The 17,249-nt window shown below is 42.2% G+C and overlaps 1 protein-coding gene across 6 annotated transcripts in view; it reads left to right on the top strand.

The window, feature by feature from the left end:
* The window catches only part of PTAC14 (plastid transcriptionally active 14), a 358,101-nt gene that overhangs the window by 43,164 nt on the left and 297,688 nt on the right, over positions 1 to 17,249 (top strand). For 5 of the 6 annotated variants that reach the window (XM_089828749.1, XM_089828750.1, XM_089828745.1 and 2 more), the window contains exons 3-4: positions 13,973 to 14,110; positions 16,426 to 16,551. In XM_089828749.1, coding sequence (XP_089684875.1) covers positions 13,973 to 14,110; positions 16,426 to 16,551 — 264 coding nt within the window. The remainder of the gene's footprint in view (positions 1 to 13,972; positions 14,111 to 16,425; positions 16,552 to 17,249) is intronic. The other variant, XM_089828748.1, reaches the window with a different exon arrangement.

Below are 17,249 nucleotides of genomic sequence, written 5' to 3' on the forward strand. Positions count from 1 at the left end.
GCTCCATTGAGTGAAAGAGTACTTCAGGATATTGTTTCAGTCTTGGATCTGGTATGATTTCTTGGTCTAGTCGGAAGCAAACTTCAATGGCATTGAGTTCCATCGAAGCTGAATACGTTGTGTCTTCCTTGAGTGCTAGATAAGCAGTATGGCTACGAAAGTTGCTATTAGATCTCTTCAAAAGACATTTGAAGCCCACTGTGATTTATTGTGATAGTCAAAGTTGTATTAAGCTTTGTTCTAATCCAGTATTTCATAACCGCTCCAAACATAGTGAAATTTCATTTCATTACATCAAAGATATGGTGAATCAAGGAGTTATTCAATTGGAATACATATGTATAAATGAGCAAATAGCTAATATCCTTACCAAGCCTCTTGCTAAAGTGAAACTGAAATACTTCAGAGAAAAACTTGGTATGATTAATTGTAATGATAAATTTTTGAAATAAAATATTTATCTCATTTGAGTTTATGCCTCTATTGGTTACTTAGTAGCATTTGATATGTAATGAAAAGTGACGATCTTGTAAATAATAAACCTATTATGAGCATCTCTAGACATTGCTTAAGTGCAAGTAGAGATTATGAGTGTATCATGGACATCTTTAGACATTGCTTAAGTGCAAGTAGAGATCATGGAAACTTAATCACAATGGATATCTCTAGACATTGCTTAAGTGCAAGTAGAGACCATGGAAACTTAATCACAATGGATATCTCTAGACATTGCTTAAGTGCAAGTAGAGATCATTTAGTGTTCATACTGTATTGATTATATGATGATTCTGACTTAATTGATGTTTTACTTCTCCCTAACTAAAGAGGGAGTGTTGATGTTTAGTGTTAGAAGAAGCAAAACATGAATTACTTGATATATTGAAATTACTATTGATTCCATAAATCATAGGGATATAAGCATACATATATGTATATATATTAATATACGTATACACATACATATGCCTACATCCTTGTAATGTTACATGGATTATCAACAATACTGTGATCATATTTTATTGATTAAATGGCAGACTTCATTATGATTGGGCTCCTTATTATCGAGAGACAATTTCATTATCGTGCCATGTTATTGTTATTGGGCACGTATATAATAAACTTGTTTATTATTGTTATAAACTAACATGCCTCTAAAGGGCATGTCTCTACGTGGCCCTTTATACAATATTGTTTGTTGACTACAGGTGCTTTGAATGCTATGTGTATTGATTGCTTTCCTTGCGGCATCATGCTCACATATATAGGAGAGTAAAGGACATGCCTCCAAAGCGGCATGTCTCTACGTGGGTACTTTGAATGCTGTGTGTATTGATTGCTTTCCCAGCGGCAACATGCTCACATATATAGGAGAGTAAAGGACATGCCTCCAAAGAGGCATGTCCCTACGTGATTGTGTGTATTGATTGCTTTCCCTGCGGCAGCATGCTCACATATATACGTAGAGACATGCCTCTTCGGAGGCATGTCCTTTACTCTCCTATATGTGTGAGCATGCTGCCGCAGGGAAAGCAATCAATACACACAGCATTCAAAGTACCTGCAGTCAACAAACAATATTGTATAAACATTACTTTTTGTTATCATCATTATTTCATTTGTTATACAACACTTCAATGTTACAGTTACAGTTGAAGGAGAAAGATAAGACTGAGATTGCTGCCATAGAAAAACAAATACATTCTGCATTGTTGAAGTAAGATATTCTCTGCAAGCATTTATTTGTAATTGTTTTATCTATTAGAGATCCACAATAATTAACATATTTGATGTTAATTGGGTAAATGATGCATGAAAAAATTTAAAATCCTTAAAAATCTTTGAATTTCATGGGTTTTTAAATTTGCCAAGTTCGGCCATCGAGTCAGAGTTCGAGCCTAATTTGGGCTTGTTGATTCCGAGGCTGGTAACAATAATTGTGTGCCCTTGGTACTCACTCACCACACGACACATGCCTTCTACAGCTCTTTGGGTTCTTTCAAAGCAGGTTCTCATTAGTTACATATTCAGACTGATCATCAGATTGATAGAGAGGAGAGGATCTATTGTCTTTGTCAGCTTGGGGAGGCGGAAATGAGACCCATTTTGTTTTTCACTTCCCCATCTTCTATGAGATCAGAGGGAGGTTTTACTGCTTGTTCAGAGAGTCTAGATCCGTTTTGTTTACCGCATAGGTTAATTAAGAAATGCACACAGGTAATGAACACGAACAGCAGTACTCCGTTATTCGCATAAGCCAACAGATTACATAACTGGTGATAAGATGCTTTACAATGACCCAAAAGGGTGTATAAATACTTTCCGCCGAACCTTCTAGAAGAGGTCCGTCGGCTACAAAATCCTAATCTACCCGTCGGCTACCAAATCTTTATCGACGACATGAACCCGTCAGCTTGTCGGCTACAAAATCTTTATCGACGACAACACCCTGTCGGCTACAAAATACAAAATCTGCCGACTACATCATCCCCCCCAAAAAGAAAAGTCGTCTCTTGACAACTAACAAAATAAGAGACAACCACATACAGTAAAATAAAGAAACCCTAAAGAGAAGGTGGTGCCCCTAAAGAATGCTGTCGGCGCAACTTATAGACCTGCTCCATCCGGATGCTCAAATCCTTCTGTATTCGTGAATTAACCTCGACAGCCTCCTTCAGGAGAAGTGCTACATCCATAGCCTGCTTTCTTGCCACCTGCAACTCTTGTTCCACTGCATCCTTATCCCGTACAACTACTTCCTTATCTTGCAGTAACGCTGCCCTTTCAGCTGCCCAAGCTACCTGCTGAGTGGCCAAATCCGCTGCTAACTTCTCTCGAGCGTCCCTCACAACCGCCAGAGATCTTTCGGTTGCAATCCTGTCTGCTGCCTTGTCTGCCTTCGCGCGCCTGCGGGCATAATAAATCTCCTTATACAGTGCCACGATCTCATGTGCAAGCTTCTCTAGCGGAGTGTTGCGCAGCCCTAATTCCGGCTCACTAGTCCAATCCGCCAACATCTCTGGTGTTTCATCGCTGGCCAACCCCTCTCCTCAAAGCATGAACGGAACCGTTGCGGACAGATCTCCCTGATGAAAGCTTGAACAAAATGCCACTGCCTCCGTCGAGTCATAGCTTGCAGTGCCACATCATGTCCCTTTCGCAGCGCAACCTTTATAGCCCTAAGGTAGTCTCTGCACCTATCCTCATCCGACCCATAATCCTCCTTTGCAAAACCCTCCATCGTCCACTCGGCATCACTATTTTGTTCATCTGCGGGAAGCATGCCCACATTCGGTGTGGCCACCTTTGCTCTCGGCGCAACCATGGCCTGTGACACCCCCACCTCCCGAGGCTCTGGTACTATAGCTGATATGCCTAGGTGCCCGGGGGACTGGATAGACGAACCAACCTCGACAGGGATAAGTCGGAACTGCTGTCTCAAGAAAGCGCTGGCTCTATCCATCACCTCCGGCTACTCCTGTGTGGACTCCATGCTCTCCTCCTGCTGTGCTGGCTGGGCTAACTGGACTATCTATACTGGCTCGGCGGATGCTAACAAGGAAGATGAAACGGTGACGATTGCATCACAATCAATCACCTCCAAGCGAACTTGGGGCTCAATCTCCGGCACTGGTAATTCGACACTGCGAGGCTGGCTCCACTGGGACAACATCTGCTATGGTCGCAGAAAAAGTCTCTCTTGGAGTGGTTGCCAGTGCAACAACAGTTGTTAATGGTGGGACACGCTCTGCTATTGCCCGAGGGACATCTGCTACGGCCGACAGGGTCATCACAACCGGTGTATGGCGTTGACCAAAAGGGGGAATGTGTGACGTGGGAGCGGACAAGTGCGCTGAAGTTGACAACTGTGGCGGAGTAAAAAATGTGAGCTCACTATTTGTTGGTTCACTGCCAACCTCCGTGGAAGTACTCTCTTCCTTATACTCCACCTCGTTGCTTTCCGAAGTGTCCTCCCGTCCATTGTCAATGTCCCTGCGCACTGCCTGCAATCCCCAAAATACCTTTTTCTGTCCTGCAGCTGTCCCACCCGTGTCCAGATGTCTCCAATAAAATATTAGAGGCTCTCCTTGTGACAACTTCCCTCGAGGTGGCACTTCAAAAGCATCCATGGGTATCTGATTAACCACTGCCTCCAGAAACAGGCCAATCGCATGATATGGCATAAAGAAAGTGCGGTGTTGAAGCGTCATGAATTCCTCCATCCTGTCGGCAAGGACTGAAGCCCAATCATACACCGTACCCTGCATGATACCATTCATGAATACAACTTGTGGTAATGCAATCTCTGAAGCGCGAGTCGCACTTGTCAACCTACTCTTGGATCACATCCATAATGCACCTCCAGTGACCCTCCCGAATGAAATCTCTGCGGAGCCCTCTGCATTTCGACCCCTTAACCACTGAATCCATCTTCTCGGGTGAAAGATTGCGGCCCACTAGCCATATCCAATGTTCCTTCTGTTCCTAAGAGAGCTTGTGGTTCTTAATTTCCACCTTCTTACCGTCGGGACCAGGAATGCCAAAAACCCTCGTGAAATCCGTAGACTTGAAAGACTGTCATCTGGTGCTTTTTATACAAAAATGTGCTCGTTTTGGTGTGCCGATTATATGCTTCTCTCATGGTCCTCAATACTGATTCAAATAACCGGGTGGAAAAAACTGGAAGCTGGATGGCCCAATGTACCTGTGCCCATATCAAAATTTGCTTAATTTGATCTGCCTCCGGAGTCTCCTACCACCATTTCCGGCATTCACTGCCATTAAGACCCTCAAACTGGACGGTGAGATGAGTGAGTTCCTCCCCGACCTTGTATATCTTACTGCTGGAACTCGATGGGCCTGCAACTCGGATCCCAGAAGCCAAAACCCTTGCATTCTTTTCTATATTTGCCGTTAACTGACTCTTCCACAGCTTTCGTTTTCTTGCGGATTCCATGCAACAAGGGCTTCTGTTGTGCTTTTATAATCCGAAGTTCCTCCTACCTTTGCATGTGCGGTGAAAAGATGAGAGTTACGTGACTATCGGCAGAAAAATTAAAGACAACCCTCTCTCCTTGTCAAGATTGCAGCAGATGTTAATGGAAGTTATTTGAAAAGATGAAAAGCCATGCTTGGAAGAAATACTTTTCACATCGATAGAGAAACCCACCCGCTATCTAAAAGATTACAGACTTTGCATGGTGGCGTATGAGCGCTTCGAGAATGTGCTCCCTACGTTTATACATTCTTAGCTTGTTCTGTACAATAGTCAACGGCCTAGTAAGCTGTTAGCGCGGCAGAATGGAAAGCAATAAAGCAGCGTGGAATCACAAGGAATAGAGGCACCTACGGGAGCTGTATTTAATGAGAAACTGAAAAACCCCTCTGAACAATGTTGATACTGATCATATTGCATGCCCCGATAACCAGTCAAAAATATGGAGTCGACACCGTCTATTTCTGATTCGGAGGAGGCATTAACAAGTGTGGTCGGGTCCCATCTATTTTCCAGACTTCCTCAACCCTAAAACAATTTCTTTTTGGGCAGACGAAATCTCGCGCTTCCACAAAATGGTTCTTGTAGATGGCCTTTGGATCGACATGAACGAGGTCTCCAACTTTTGTACCGGAACATGCTGGGACGAACCCCCTTACAAAATCAATTACTCAAGGAAAAGTGCTCCATTGGACTATAATACCCCTACCGCTAGCTCTGTATACTACAATGGCATCTTGGAATATGATGCCCACAGCCTCTTTGGTTTCTTGCAGACCAACGCCACACATTCTATGCTCAAAAGCCTGTGGAAAAGACACGCAGGAAAAAAAAAGGTCTCCGTGGAAGGAGGATGAAACTTGCGGAAAAGACATGCGGGAGAGAAAAGGTCTCCGTGGGAGGGCAAGAAGGGAGACTCCGTGGAAAAATATGTCCGCGGACAGTCTACCCACGGGACATGTGTTTGTGGGACAGTCTGCCCGCGGGACAACACATTCTTTTCTCTTTTTTTTTTTTGTTTTCAAATTTATTTATTTATTTTATTTTATTAATATTATTATTTTAATTTTTTAATTTTTTTTGAACAAATATACACAGCGCCTCAATTTGGCGTCGAAGCATCGCCATCCTCTAACGACAACAATGACGAGGGAATCATCTGGGCATATGGCGACGACAACATCTTTCTAGCTTGGTATATTTTCAATTTGGATCCGTTGACTGCCTGAGGTACCTCTTGCTCGTCCAGGGTTGACAATTTGATCGCTCAATGTTGCCGACCTCCCGTATTTGGTAGGGTCCGACCCATCTAATCTTGAACTTCCTCGGTTTGATTTCATTGCGACTGTCGTACTTCAACACCAACTGCTCCGGCTGGAACTAACTGAGTTTCAGATGCTTATCATACCAGACCTTGCGTTTGTTTTGTGTCACTTCTATTGTCCACCGCGCCAACAGTCGCTTCTCCTCGAGCTTATTCAAATTATGTAGACGCTTCGTTAAGCTTTTGACGTTACCTAGCTTGTTTCCCAGTGCAATTCACAAGCTCAGAATCATGAATTCCACTAGTACTACCGCCTCCTGTCCAAACATTAACTGGAATGGTGTGTGCCCTGTCATCACCTTGTACGCTGTGCAGTAAGCCCAAAGGGCGGAGGGTAAGTTTTCCTCTTAATCGGCACCTTCAACCACGCAGGATTTGTAGATGATTGATACCAGGATTTTATTTGTAGCCTCGGCCTGTCCGTTTGCTCTTGGGTAGTACGAACTCGACAGTGAATGACAAATCTTGAATTGGGTGGTGAGCAGTCAAATGACATGATTAACAAAATGTCCTCTCCTATCACTTGTTAACTGTAATGGAATGCCATACCCGGTAATGATCTGCTCATAAATAAACTTCGTTGTGCTCACGGCCAAGTTATCTGGTAATGCGTGTGCCTCTGCCCACTTGGTGAGGTACTCCATTGCGAAAATGATGTATTGGCACTGCCTAGCCTTGCTCACCTTCAGGGTTCCAATGAAATCCAATCCCCACCGCTCAAAGAGTTCCTCCGCGTGGGAGGGGTTAAGTGGCATGAAGTCTCACTTGAGCGGCTTCCTAACCCGTTGGCAAGTGTCACATCTGACGACCCATTCTCGCGCATCGTCGTACATTGTCGGCCACTAGAGTCCTGCGAGCAGTATCTTCCGTGCAGTGGTGTCAGGTCCCATGTGTCCTCTCGTGGGACCCTCATGTGCTTCTTTTAACACTCGCGGTATCTCTTCTTCTAACACACACTACCGAAGAATATGATCCAGTCCCATTTTGTAGAGCAATCCGTTGATTAACTGAAAAGTACGGCTCCTGATTATCAACTTGCACCTTTCATTTGCTGGCATCTCACTAGGAAACTGTCCTGTTGACAAGTATTCTCCAATACTCCTGTACCAGTCCGACAGTACTGCAATCTGAAACAGCTGTGCGTCGGGAAAGTCATCATTCACCCCCTCTACCGGTTCCTTTGTTTTGATCCGTGACAAGTGGTCGGCGTTGACATGTTTCTTCCTCGGCCGAACAATGATTTTGAAAGTAAACTCCTGCAACAGAAGTAGCCATTTGCTGATCCTCCCTTGAATGACAGGTTTATTGATCATCTACAATAGAGCCTGGTGATCAACATAGAATACGAATAGTGTGGCGAGCAAGTAATGACGAAACTTTTGCACGACATAGACCATTCCCAGTGCTTCCCGTTCGGTTGTACTGTAGTTTTGCTCCCCTTTTGATAACAATCGATTGGCAAAGTATATTGGATGATCTAACCCGTGGTTGCCTGTCTATGCCAGGGTTTCTTCGATCGCATAATTCGAGGCATCAACATGCACATGAAACTCCTTATTCCAGTCTGGATATGCTAAGATGGGTGCAGTAGCTAGTTGTAATTTCAACCCTTCAAACGCCTCATCTTGTTCCTTGTCCCATCTGAATGATTCTCCTTTACAGTTTCATCTTGTTCCTTGTCCCATCTGAATGATTCTCCTTTACAGGTTAACCTGTCCAGTGGGTATGACACCTTGGCAAATTTTTTGATAAATCTCTTGTAATAGCCTATATGTTCGAGAAAAGACTTTACCTCTGTCACATTAGTAGATGGTTGCATTTCCAGGATGACTCACTTTGTCTGGGTCAGTCTTCAATCCTTCCTTACAAACGATGTGTCTGAGCAATCTTCCTTGTGGAACCATGAATCTGCACTTCTTGGGGTTCAATGCCAATCGTGCCCTGCGACATCTCTCCATACATTTACCGAGTGCTGCTAGGTGTCTTTCTTCCATGCTGAATACTGACCAATCGTCGAGGAACGCTTTGAAGTTTCTCACGGACATCTTGTCAAAGATGTGCAGTATAATTTACTGGAATGTCCAAATGGCATCCAATTGTATGCATAGACCCCATGTTCGACGACAAATGTAGTCTTTAATTTGTCCTCCTCCGCTATAGAGATTTGATTGTATCCGGAGAACCCGTCCATAAAGGAGTAAATTTCATGTCCGGCGACCTCCAAAATGCTGTTTGTAAACGGAATTGAAAAGGGATCCTTGACTGTGACTGCATTTAGGTATCGGAAATCCACGCATATCCGGATCTGGGTGGTGTCTTTCTTCAGTGAGATAACTATAGGCAACACCCATTCACTTGTCTGCACCTTGAAAATAATTCCGGCCTCCAACATCCTGTTGATTTCCTCCGTGACCTGTGCCGCGTAGTTCTTGTTCATCCTGTAGGGTCGCTTCCGTACAGGTACCGCTCCTTCGATCAGTGGAATGCGGTGCACACACAACTCCGGCGGGACACCCTCCAGGTCCTTGTATGTCCATGCAAATACATCGTTGTATTTTAGGAATATCTTGAATGCTGCCGCTTTGAGTACCGGATCCCAATTATCTCCCACCAGAATGTTCTTTAGTGCTGCTTCATCCCCCAAATTTATTTTTTGTAGTGTAGCTTCATTATACTTGATTGTCTCCACTTCACTGAATGCATGGGCGGGTGTAACATCCAAAGGTGCATCCCCTTCGTTTACCTCAGTGAACTTCAGAAATTCATCCCCCCTTGGACCTTTCTCAATTGTCAGTACATTGCAACTTTGGAATAGTTTGTAATCCTCTATTTGCTAGTGGTAGAGACCGTTGACGGAATCCAAGTCGTCATCTGTTGATCCTTCGTCCAGTCGCAGGACTCCCTCTCGATCTGGTTCCATAGGTTGTCTTCCTGCATCCTCCTCTCCCTCGGAATCTGATGACAGGGCCTCTTCCCCGACCATTTGAGTGTGCAGATCAATAACAAATCGCCGGCCTTTACTTTCGAGTGACAAGGTGTTCTTCTTCCAATCGTGTCTTACTTTGGCTTGAATAAACCATCCGTAGCCAAGGATAAAGTCATACCCTTTTCTCTTCAACGGGATGATGACAAAGTCCAACAAGAACGACTGTGTGCTAATCGTCACCAGCTGTGCCATGAGTACGCCTGGAGGTTTAATGCCATGCTGGTCTGCTGTGAGCAACTGAAATGTAGGGGGCCACAATGTCGGCTGCCCTAGCTTCTTCCAGGTCTCCTCGGGTAAGACATTTATGCGGGACCCTCCGTTAACTATTGTGTCTGTGAGAACATGTCCGAGGATCCCCATCTCGACGACCGTCGGATGCCAGCCGAATGCGAGAGCTAGCAACATTTGGTCTTCTCCACCTTCATCACTTTCGTTCCCTCTACCTTGTTCTCTTGGTATCCTAGGAACTGGCATAATATTTGTGAGAGCGGATTAGAGCTGAGGTATTGTAAGAAGCAAATCATTTATCTTAACTGGTACCTCCGTTTGTAAAATTTGTTGTACGATGTTTTGTTCCGTGGCATTCCTTGCCGAAGTGCCGGTGGTGTCCTTCAATTGGAATGTTTCCGCCTGTGATGCCTTTTCAATCTCCACTCGTGCTTCCCCAAATTTCCTCTTTTCTTCCGTCGGGTCCGGGTACTCTTTTGCTTGCCTTTGTGTAATCGCCAACACCTCTTCGTCAGTTGTCCTGACAGTGATCAAGTTGACTCCAGATTTTGGACATTTGGTATCGTCATGGTCGCCAGGTCCGCACCATCTGCATAATAGTTGAGGGTTATTTGAAGTTGGACATTCCCGGGCAAAGTGCCCCCACAAGTTACATGCGCGGCATTGTACGATTGGCCACCCGTTTGCATCATACTGGATTCGGCTTCTGCCGGTATTGTTAGTGTTATTGTTTGCATTGTCATTATTATTCTACCTGTGTCTATTATTCCTGTATCCTCGCGACGTAGCACCAGCATTATTGGTATTTCCGCTACTGCCTGACGGGGACGCCACCTCTGTAAGAAGTACTTGCAAAGATCCTCTGGTCTTCATGTTAAAGGGACATTCTTTGGTTGAATGGCCCATGATCTGACAAATGTTGCAGAATTGGTTCTTTGGACAGAATCCTTTAGTATGACCGTCCGTCTTACACTCCATGCACCACAGCTCACTGCCCTTTGTCTCCTTCTGCATATTTTAAAACTCCTTCATCATGCGGATCATGTCCTTCTGTAGGGCGCGAACCTTCTTGCTGCTGCCTTCATCCTCGCTATCTTCTCCAAAAGGCTCGTCGCTATTAGAATTAGAGGAGCTAGTCTTCTTCTTCTTCTTTGTCTTTTGCTCACTTTCGAGGTTCAATGCTCTGTTATAAGCTTCCGTGTATGACGATGGCGGCACAATTTTCATTTTCTTTTGCAAGTTTGGGCGTAGACCTTCCACGAACCACCTTTTCTGAAGTCTGTCCGCCGACTTATTTTCCATTTTGTTTATCAAGTCTTTTAATTTCTTGGCATAGACACGGACAGTTTCATTCTTCCCTTGGTTAGTATTGATGATCTTTGCTACAATTTCATTATCATCGCGCAACAGTTGAAATTCGGCTAGAAACTCCTTTTTAATGTTACTCCAACTGTCTAGCTTTTGCAAGTCTGTACTAGTAAACCAGTCAATTGCCATGCCCCATAGGGTGGCCAGAAATTGCCTCATCCAGTTGTCTTCATCAGTTATGCCATTTGCCCCCAGATCGTTTCACATGTTCTGTAGTGTCGAATGGGATCGGCCGTACCATCGCCATCGAACTTCGGCAATTTTTCTTTTGGTCCTGCCATCACAATTGGTTTTTGTAAACAGGTGTTGCTCGGTCCTGCAACACTGGCGTTGTTCACTCCGACACCGTGGCTTTGCACTCCTACACCGATGATCGGCAATCCCACATCGGCAGACTGTTCTCCCACACCGGCAGACTGCACTCCCACATCGGCGATCTGCACTCCCACACCGACAGACTGTTCTCCCACATCGGCGGTCTGCAGTCCCACACCGGCGGATTGTTCTCCCACACCGGCGGTCTCAACAGCTGCGAACCTTGGTGAAGAAGGATCTTTTGAAGTTGTGCCCTGCGGAAGTGTATCTCAGACGAAGAGTTCACTGCACGTTAGTGCTCCTTCGGCACTCCGAGCCGTGCGAGTCGATGCTCTTTCGTCTGGATTCTCTTCCCTCGACGAACACAAATTCAAAAACTCCTCCCATGCTTCTTCCACCAATTCCACCCGCTACCGCGTTTCCTCCAATAAGTCTTCCGTGCTCTGGTTTCCGTCGGCAATCTTTTGGAATCTCCTTCGACGTTCAGCTTGTTGTGCCAGAATTAAATGTTCTTGCATAGTACGGATTCCATCTTTTCCCTTGGCCTTATTTCAATCCTTGTTAAGCTGATTTGGCATTAGTCTTCATTCCTCCCACCTTCCAGGTTCATAGGGCAACGACGCCAAATGTTTACTGCATAGGTTAATTAAGAAATGCACACAGATAATGAACACGAACAGCAGTACTCCTTTATTCACATAAGCCAACAGATTACATAACTGGTGATAAGATGCTTTACAATGACCCAAGAGGGTGTATAAATACTTTTCGCCGAACCTTCCAAAAGAGGTCCGTCGGCTACAAAACAATCCTAATCTACCCATTGGCTACCAAATCTTTATCGATGACATGAACCCGTTGGCTCGTCGGCTAAAAAATCTTTACCGACAACACCTTGTCGGCTACAAAATACAAAATTTGCCGACTACACCTTTCATTTTTCGTTTAGATATATAGATCAGTGGTGCCTTGCACTTTATCTTTGGGAGGCCTTGCGGCTTAGCGATCACATCTTGTAGCTTTAACTACCTTTGGTGTAGTTGTCTGACAAGCTCGTCACCACCTTCGTTTGTGGGTCCCCAACTCAAGGGACAAAGCAACCCCTTTGCCACTCTTCATACCAGGTCCGTGAGACATTACAGAGGGTACACTTGACAAAACCACCCTATCTCTAGCGGCTCTTCGAGACGATCCGTGGTTCATCCTCACTCGAGGCAGTACCCCGCTGTTCTTGACTACTTCTCGCCTATGAGGAGTAGTTCTAGTTGGTTTGTCTTCTTTTGGTTTTTGTTCTCTTCCTTTCTTGTCTTGTTCTTTCTGCAGACACCCTTTGGTGCTCCCATTGTTGACATTTGTCTCTTTGTATGCTTTTCAGTCCCTTATACCCTCGTGGTCTCTTGTTGGACATTAATAAATTTATCTTATCTTATCTTGTTGCCTAGTTAAAGCCTCTTTCACGATTTTCTTAACGTCTAGTGAATCGTCTAACATATTTGATTGTGTACGTCTCAAAAGAGTGTATTTAGTCAAATCTTGTGTGCCCAATCCTAACCTTTGATAGGAATATCTTGTGTGAATTGGCATATAGGAGTGTCCCCGCTCTAATAACACTGATCTGAATTAAGAAATGGCCTGAAACAACATCTGGTGTGAATGAAAAACCTGCGATATCTATGTTCAATTTGGAAAAAAAAATCTGGTAAACTCGGAAGCATTGTATGCAATCCACAAGCCATCTTCTTATTCGAAATTGTAAGAATATATACTCTCATAGAACATCACAAGTCGCCACAGTCATAAGAATTTGAATTCAATATCTTGCTGTAATAAAATAACAAAATTTATACAAAATATTAAAAACTAGGAATATATTTACCCTAACTTCGTGGGGTCATAATTTTTGACTTGGTGCTCAAAATTCAAAACCATTTGCACTGTTGGAAAGTAAAACTAAATATCTAGTTTTAGTCCCTAAAATAGGGAGCTTTCACTACCTAATTTTAGGGTTTGATGAAAGTGTCAACCTCAGATTTTGACCAGAAGACCTCTGAAAGTGCCATTTACTAGAACCTAGGAAAAATTGGAAAAAAATTTGATTTTTAATTTTTTGATTCATTTCAGTATGATGTCCCCGGACACTCTAAATCAGTATCCTTCAATGCTGGATTACTTCTCGTCTGAGAAGGGTTGTTAGTCTTCTCTTTTTGGTTCTTTTGCTTTCTTGTTTGTTCTTTCCCCAGGCACCATTTGGTGCTCCTGCTGCTGGCTGTCACCTTGTTGTATGCTTTCATTCCCATAGACCCCTTTTGTGGTCTCTTGTTGGAAATTACTGAACTTATCTTATCTTGTTACTTTCCTCTTGATCAATCCTGAGCAAGTCTAGAACTGCAGCTGGCCTATTCTCTGCAATGCTAGATACATTCCAGTTTTCCTAAATGCAGACTCTTGATAAACACACTCCAGGTGGATAGAAATGACACAATGCTAAATTAAACATACCTAAACTGAGGGTACAAAAAAGAGAGAAGGGTATCCCTTTATGGGACGTGTGGGCAAGGCACAACAGCACGGTTTCATAAAATTATTCATTTGAGGTGCTGTAGTATATGACACTAGGTCCATATAGTCTTGACTCTTACATATTACTTGTTTAAACGTAGTATTATTTGCATGCTTCCTATTTGATTTCTTTAACCCAGTTTCTATACTTGTTTTGAGTTGCTAACATATCTATCTGGAATGATTGAATTCCTTGCAGTTGGAGCCAGTGGATCCTGATTTTTATGTACTTGGTGCTGGCAAATATGTCACTTTTTTTGGAGTAGAATTTAAGGAGGGACCTGATGGTATTGGATTGTATGCTGCCAGAGATTTACCATATCATCACAAGCCCAGGGTAAGAATGTCGTTTGAATTATTGAGACTGGCTGCTGGTGTTGTCCTCTAACTGTTCTCTTCTCTCCTCCTTCAGTTGCATTTAATTTTCTGTTGTTGCATATAACTTTCTTTTTACTTGCAGAGATAGGTTGTGTTCATTTATGTTGCACTACTAGTGTACTAAGATCTATCCTTTTTCTCTCATTGTAATCCTCAGTTTCTGCTAACATTCTCCTTCTATGCTAATTTTAGAATGGTTTATCTGGATACATTTGTTTGAGGTCTAGAGCACTTGCTTGAATGCTTTGATGCTCTAGGTTCATGATCTTAGATTGGAAGTCTGTTGGCAGAAATAAACAGTAAAATCTTGTTTGCATAATGATGAGAATAAAAAATAAAGAATATAATTTTTTCTACATAAAATGAATATAATTTGAGTAATAATAACCTTAGTAGGTTGACGTTCAAGTAATTTGGAAATCTGAAGTTTACATGGTAAAATTTATTTAGGAATTGGACAGTCCTGACCAGATTTGGTAACATTGATCAAACCAAACATTGGAAACTTGCCAGCAGCAGTTAACATGTTGCCAAATTCTTTGACACAGATTTCAAGGCAAATGGCAGATCACATCAACAAACAAATTTATAGCATAGATCCCATTGTAGCCTCAGCCAAAAAAATGACAAATCTGAGGATTTCGAAGAAACCCTAACCACAAAAAACGAATGTCGAAAAAAATCTTCATAGGGTCGGCAGACCCTAGATTGCAGGAATGAAGACCACATATTTTTGTAAAAAATATGTGCCATCCGAGCAGAGAGAAACACTGCTAAAAACGCGAACAGAAAGTGCGAGTTTGGAGTCACACGTGGAAGAACAAAGCTATGGGGAGAGGAAAAAACACATACTTATTCTGTCAAATGCAGCAACACTTGTAAAAGAAACCCTAGCTGTCAAAAACAGCGGACAATAGGGCTGTTGATGCCGAACAATACAGTATCACGACCTCCTATGCAGATGCAAATGAAGATGTTGTGGGAGTAAGTCAAACTCACGAAACCTTTTGCACGCTGCAGATTGTGCCCTCAAGACAGAGCTGAATCTTAACAGTCACGAATCACAAAGGTCACAGGAGAAACACGTGAAATATGCCCAGAGTGGGGATAACATACAGGCCTGGGAAAAAGAAAGTCCGGACTGAAAACCGAAACACAAAGTAACCCAGGTGCATAAAAATTTCAAAATTAACTCCAGTAAAAATTCATTCAATTTTTTTCAGAATTACAGAAGAATTTTCAATACCTTTTCCCGAGCTCTAATTGCTGTAACAATTTTTAACCACCTAGCCATTGTAGAAAATAAAATTAACAACATATTTTGAAGATGCATACAGCAGGATTGCCCTACATCCCTGGATGCTCCAACATCATTTATTCTTGTATATTTGCTTGCTTCAGTATCGCAGATCTATCTATTTTACTCATTTCATACTTGATGTCCAGAAATTGAGTGGAATTGTAATTATATCATGTCTTGGCAACAATGTATGGGGATAGGTAAATCCTTCTCTGAACATGTGGATATCATTTTGGTATTTTTTTGGTGGATCACATAATTTTGTACCATGGTTTTTTCATGTACTTTAGCAGTGGACTATACGGTTCTTCCTTAATGCATATATTTTGTTGAGGACATGCTTATATTCAGCTTGAGATCTGTTGGGAAATAATGGGCATTGTCCTCTAGAAGAGAAACAGATTTGAGTATATTTGGGTTGTGTTACAAATCTAATTCTTGCCCTTTACTTTGACTGGATTGCTCTCGTTATTCCTGCAATTGGTATGTTATGCATAACTGCCTGATCATTTTGAAATTTTGTGCCTGTAAATCCTTTAGCAAGAACTAATATCCAAAGATTCAAGCATTAAATATTGCTGGAAGATGTGAGGGATCTTCAGTATATTAATTGACCATCTTTAAATATATTGTATGTCATGGGCATTTACAAACTCTTGTAAGAATAGGAGGAAAGCATTTGTTTTGAATGGTACTATCAGATGTGACTAATCATGCACAAATATAAACGTAACTACATTTTTTGGTGTAAAAATCAATTTCTTCTCAGATGTAGCACATTTTTGTAGTTGATATTGATCATGAAGACAGATGTGAACTGAAGATTTAGGATGCAGCTGAAATCATAGTGATATTTGTCTCTGACTTACATAATTGCCCATATCATGCTTTTGTTAAAGATCCTGAAACATTTCTTAATTAGCTACAAGAATAACTTTTCAGTGTGTTTAATTTTAAGAATTGGTTTGGTATAGGTGATTCTCGAGATTCCGATGGAACTTATGCTTACAGTGAGCAAGAAGCTTCCTTGGATGTTTTATCCAAACGTTGTACCATTTGGGCATCCTATATTTGATATTATCAACTCCACAAATCCTGAGGTACATCGAGCATGTTTAGAGGAATGCACATAGAAATCATGCTATCAACATATATCATGGTTATGTTGTACTTTGGAATTATTCTAATAAATTTTTCAATTATAGAAGTAGTTCAAGAACAAATGATGATTCCAGCTCTGAAATCTGACTTCTGCTGGATATATTGCTAAAATTGTCTTTTTGCCTATATTGCTTACAATGACATTCCTTCCCTTCTCACCTAGACATTTGTATCAAGACACCTTTTTAACAATTTAAGCAAGGACAACATGCTACTTCCTCTTGTTTTTTTTAACTTTTATAATTTTATTAAAGTTTCTGCAGTGTGAGATGTTTTCATTTACTTGATTATTAGAGAATAAGCTAAAAGGTACATTTCATGATTACATTTAGTTCTTTTTGGCACTAACATTTGTCCAGCAAGGGTTATCTGTGAAAACATTTTCTTTTGATTGGTTATAATGCTATTGTTCTTTAGCAGTGTTAGCATGATACAACAGACACATGTCTAAGTTAGGTGTCCAAAGTTTTGGGAAAATTACAATCAAATTTTTTTAATCAACTGGGTGACTTGCTTCAACTGTCAATATCTAAAATTTGTTGTATACTGCTAGGATTCCACTTACATAGCTGCTTGCAGTCATCAAACAAAGACACACAAACACAATTTTGATATGTATGGTGCACACAAGCCCTTT

This window comes from Cupressus sempervirens, chromosome 5 (genome assembly GCF_028749045.1).
Source record: "Cupressus sempervirens isolate cs-2001-9-10 chromosome 5, ASM2874904v1, whole genome shotgun sequence".
Taxonomy (NCBI): domain Eukaryota; kingdom Viridiplantae; phylum Streptophyta; class Pinopsida; order Cupressales; family Cupressaceae; genus Cupressus; species Cupressus sempervirens.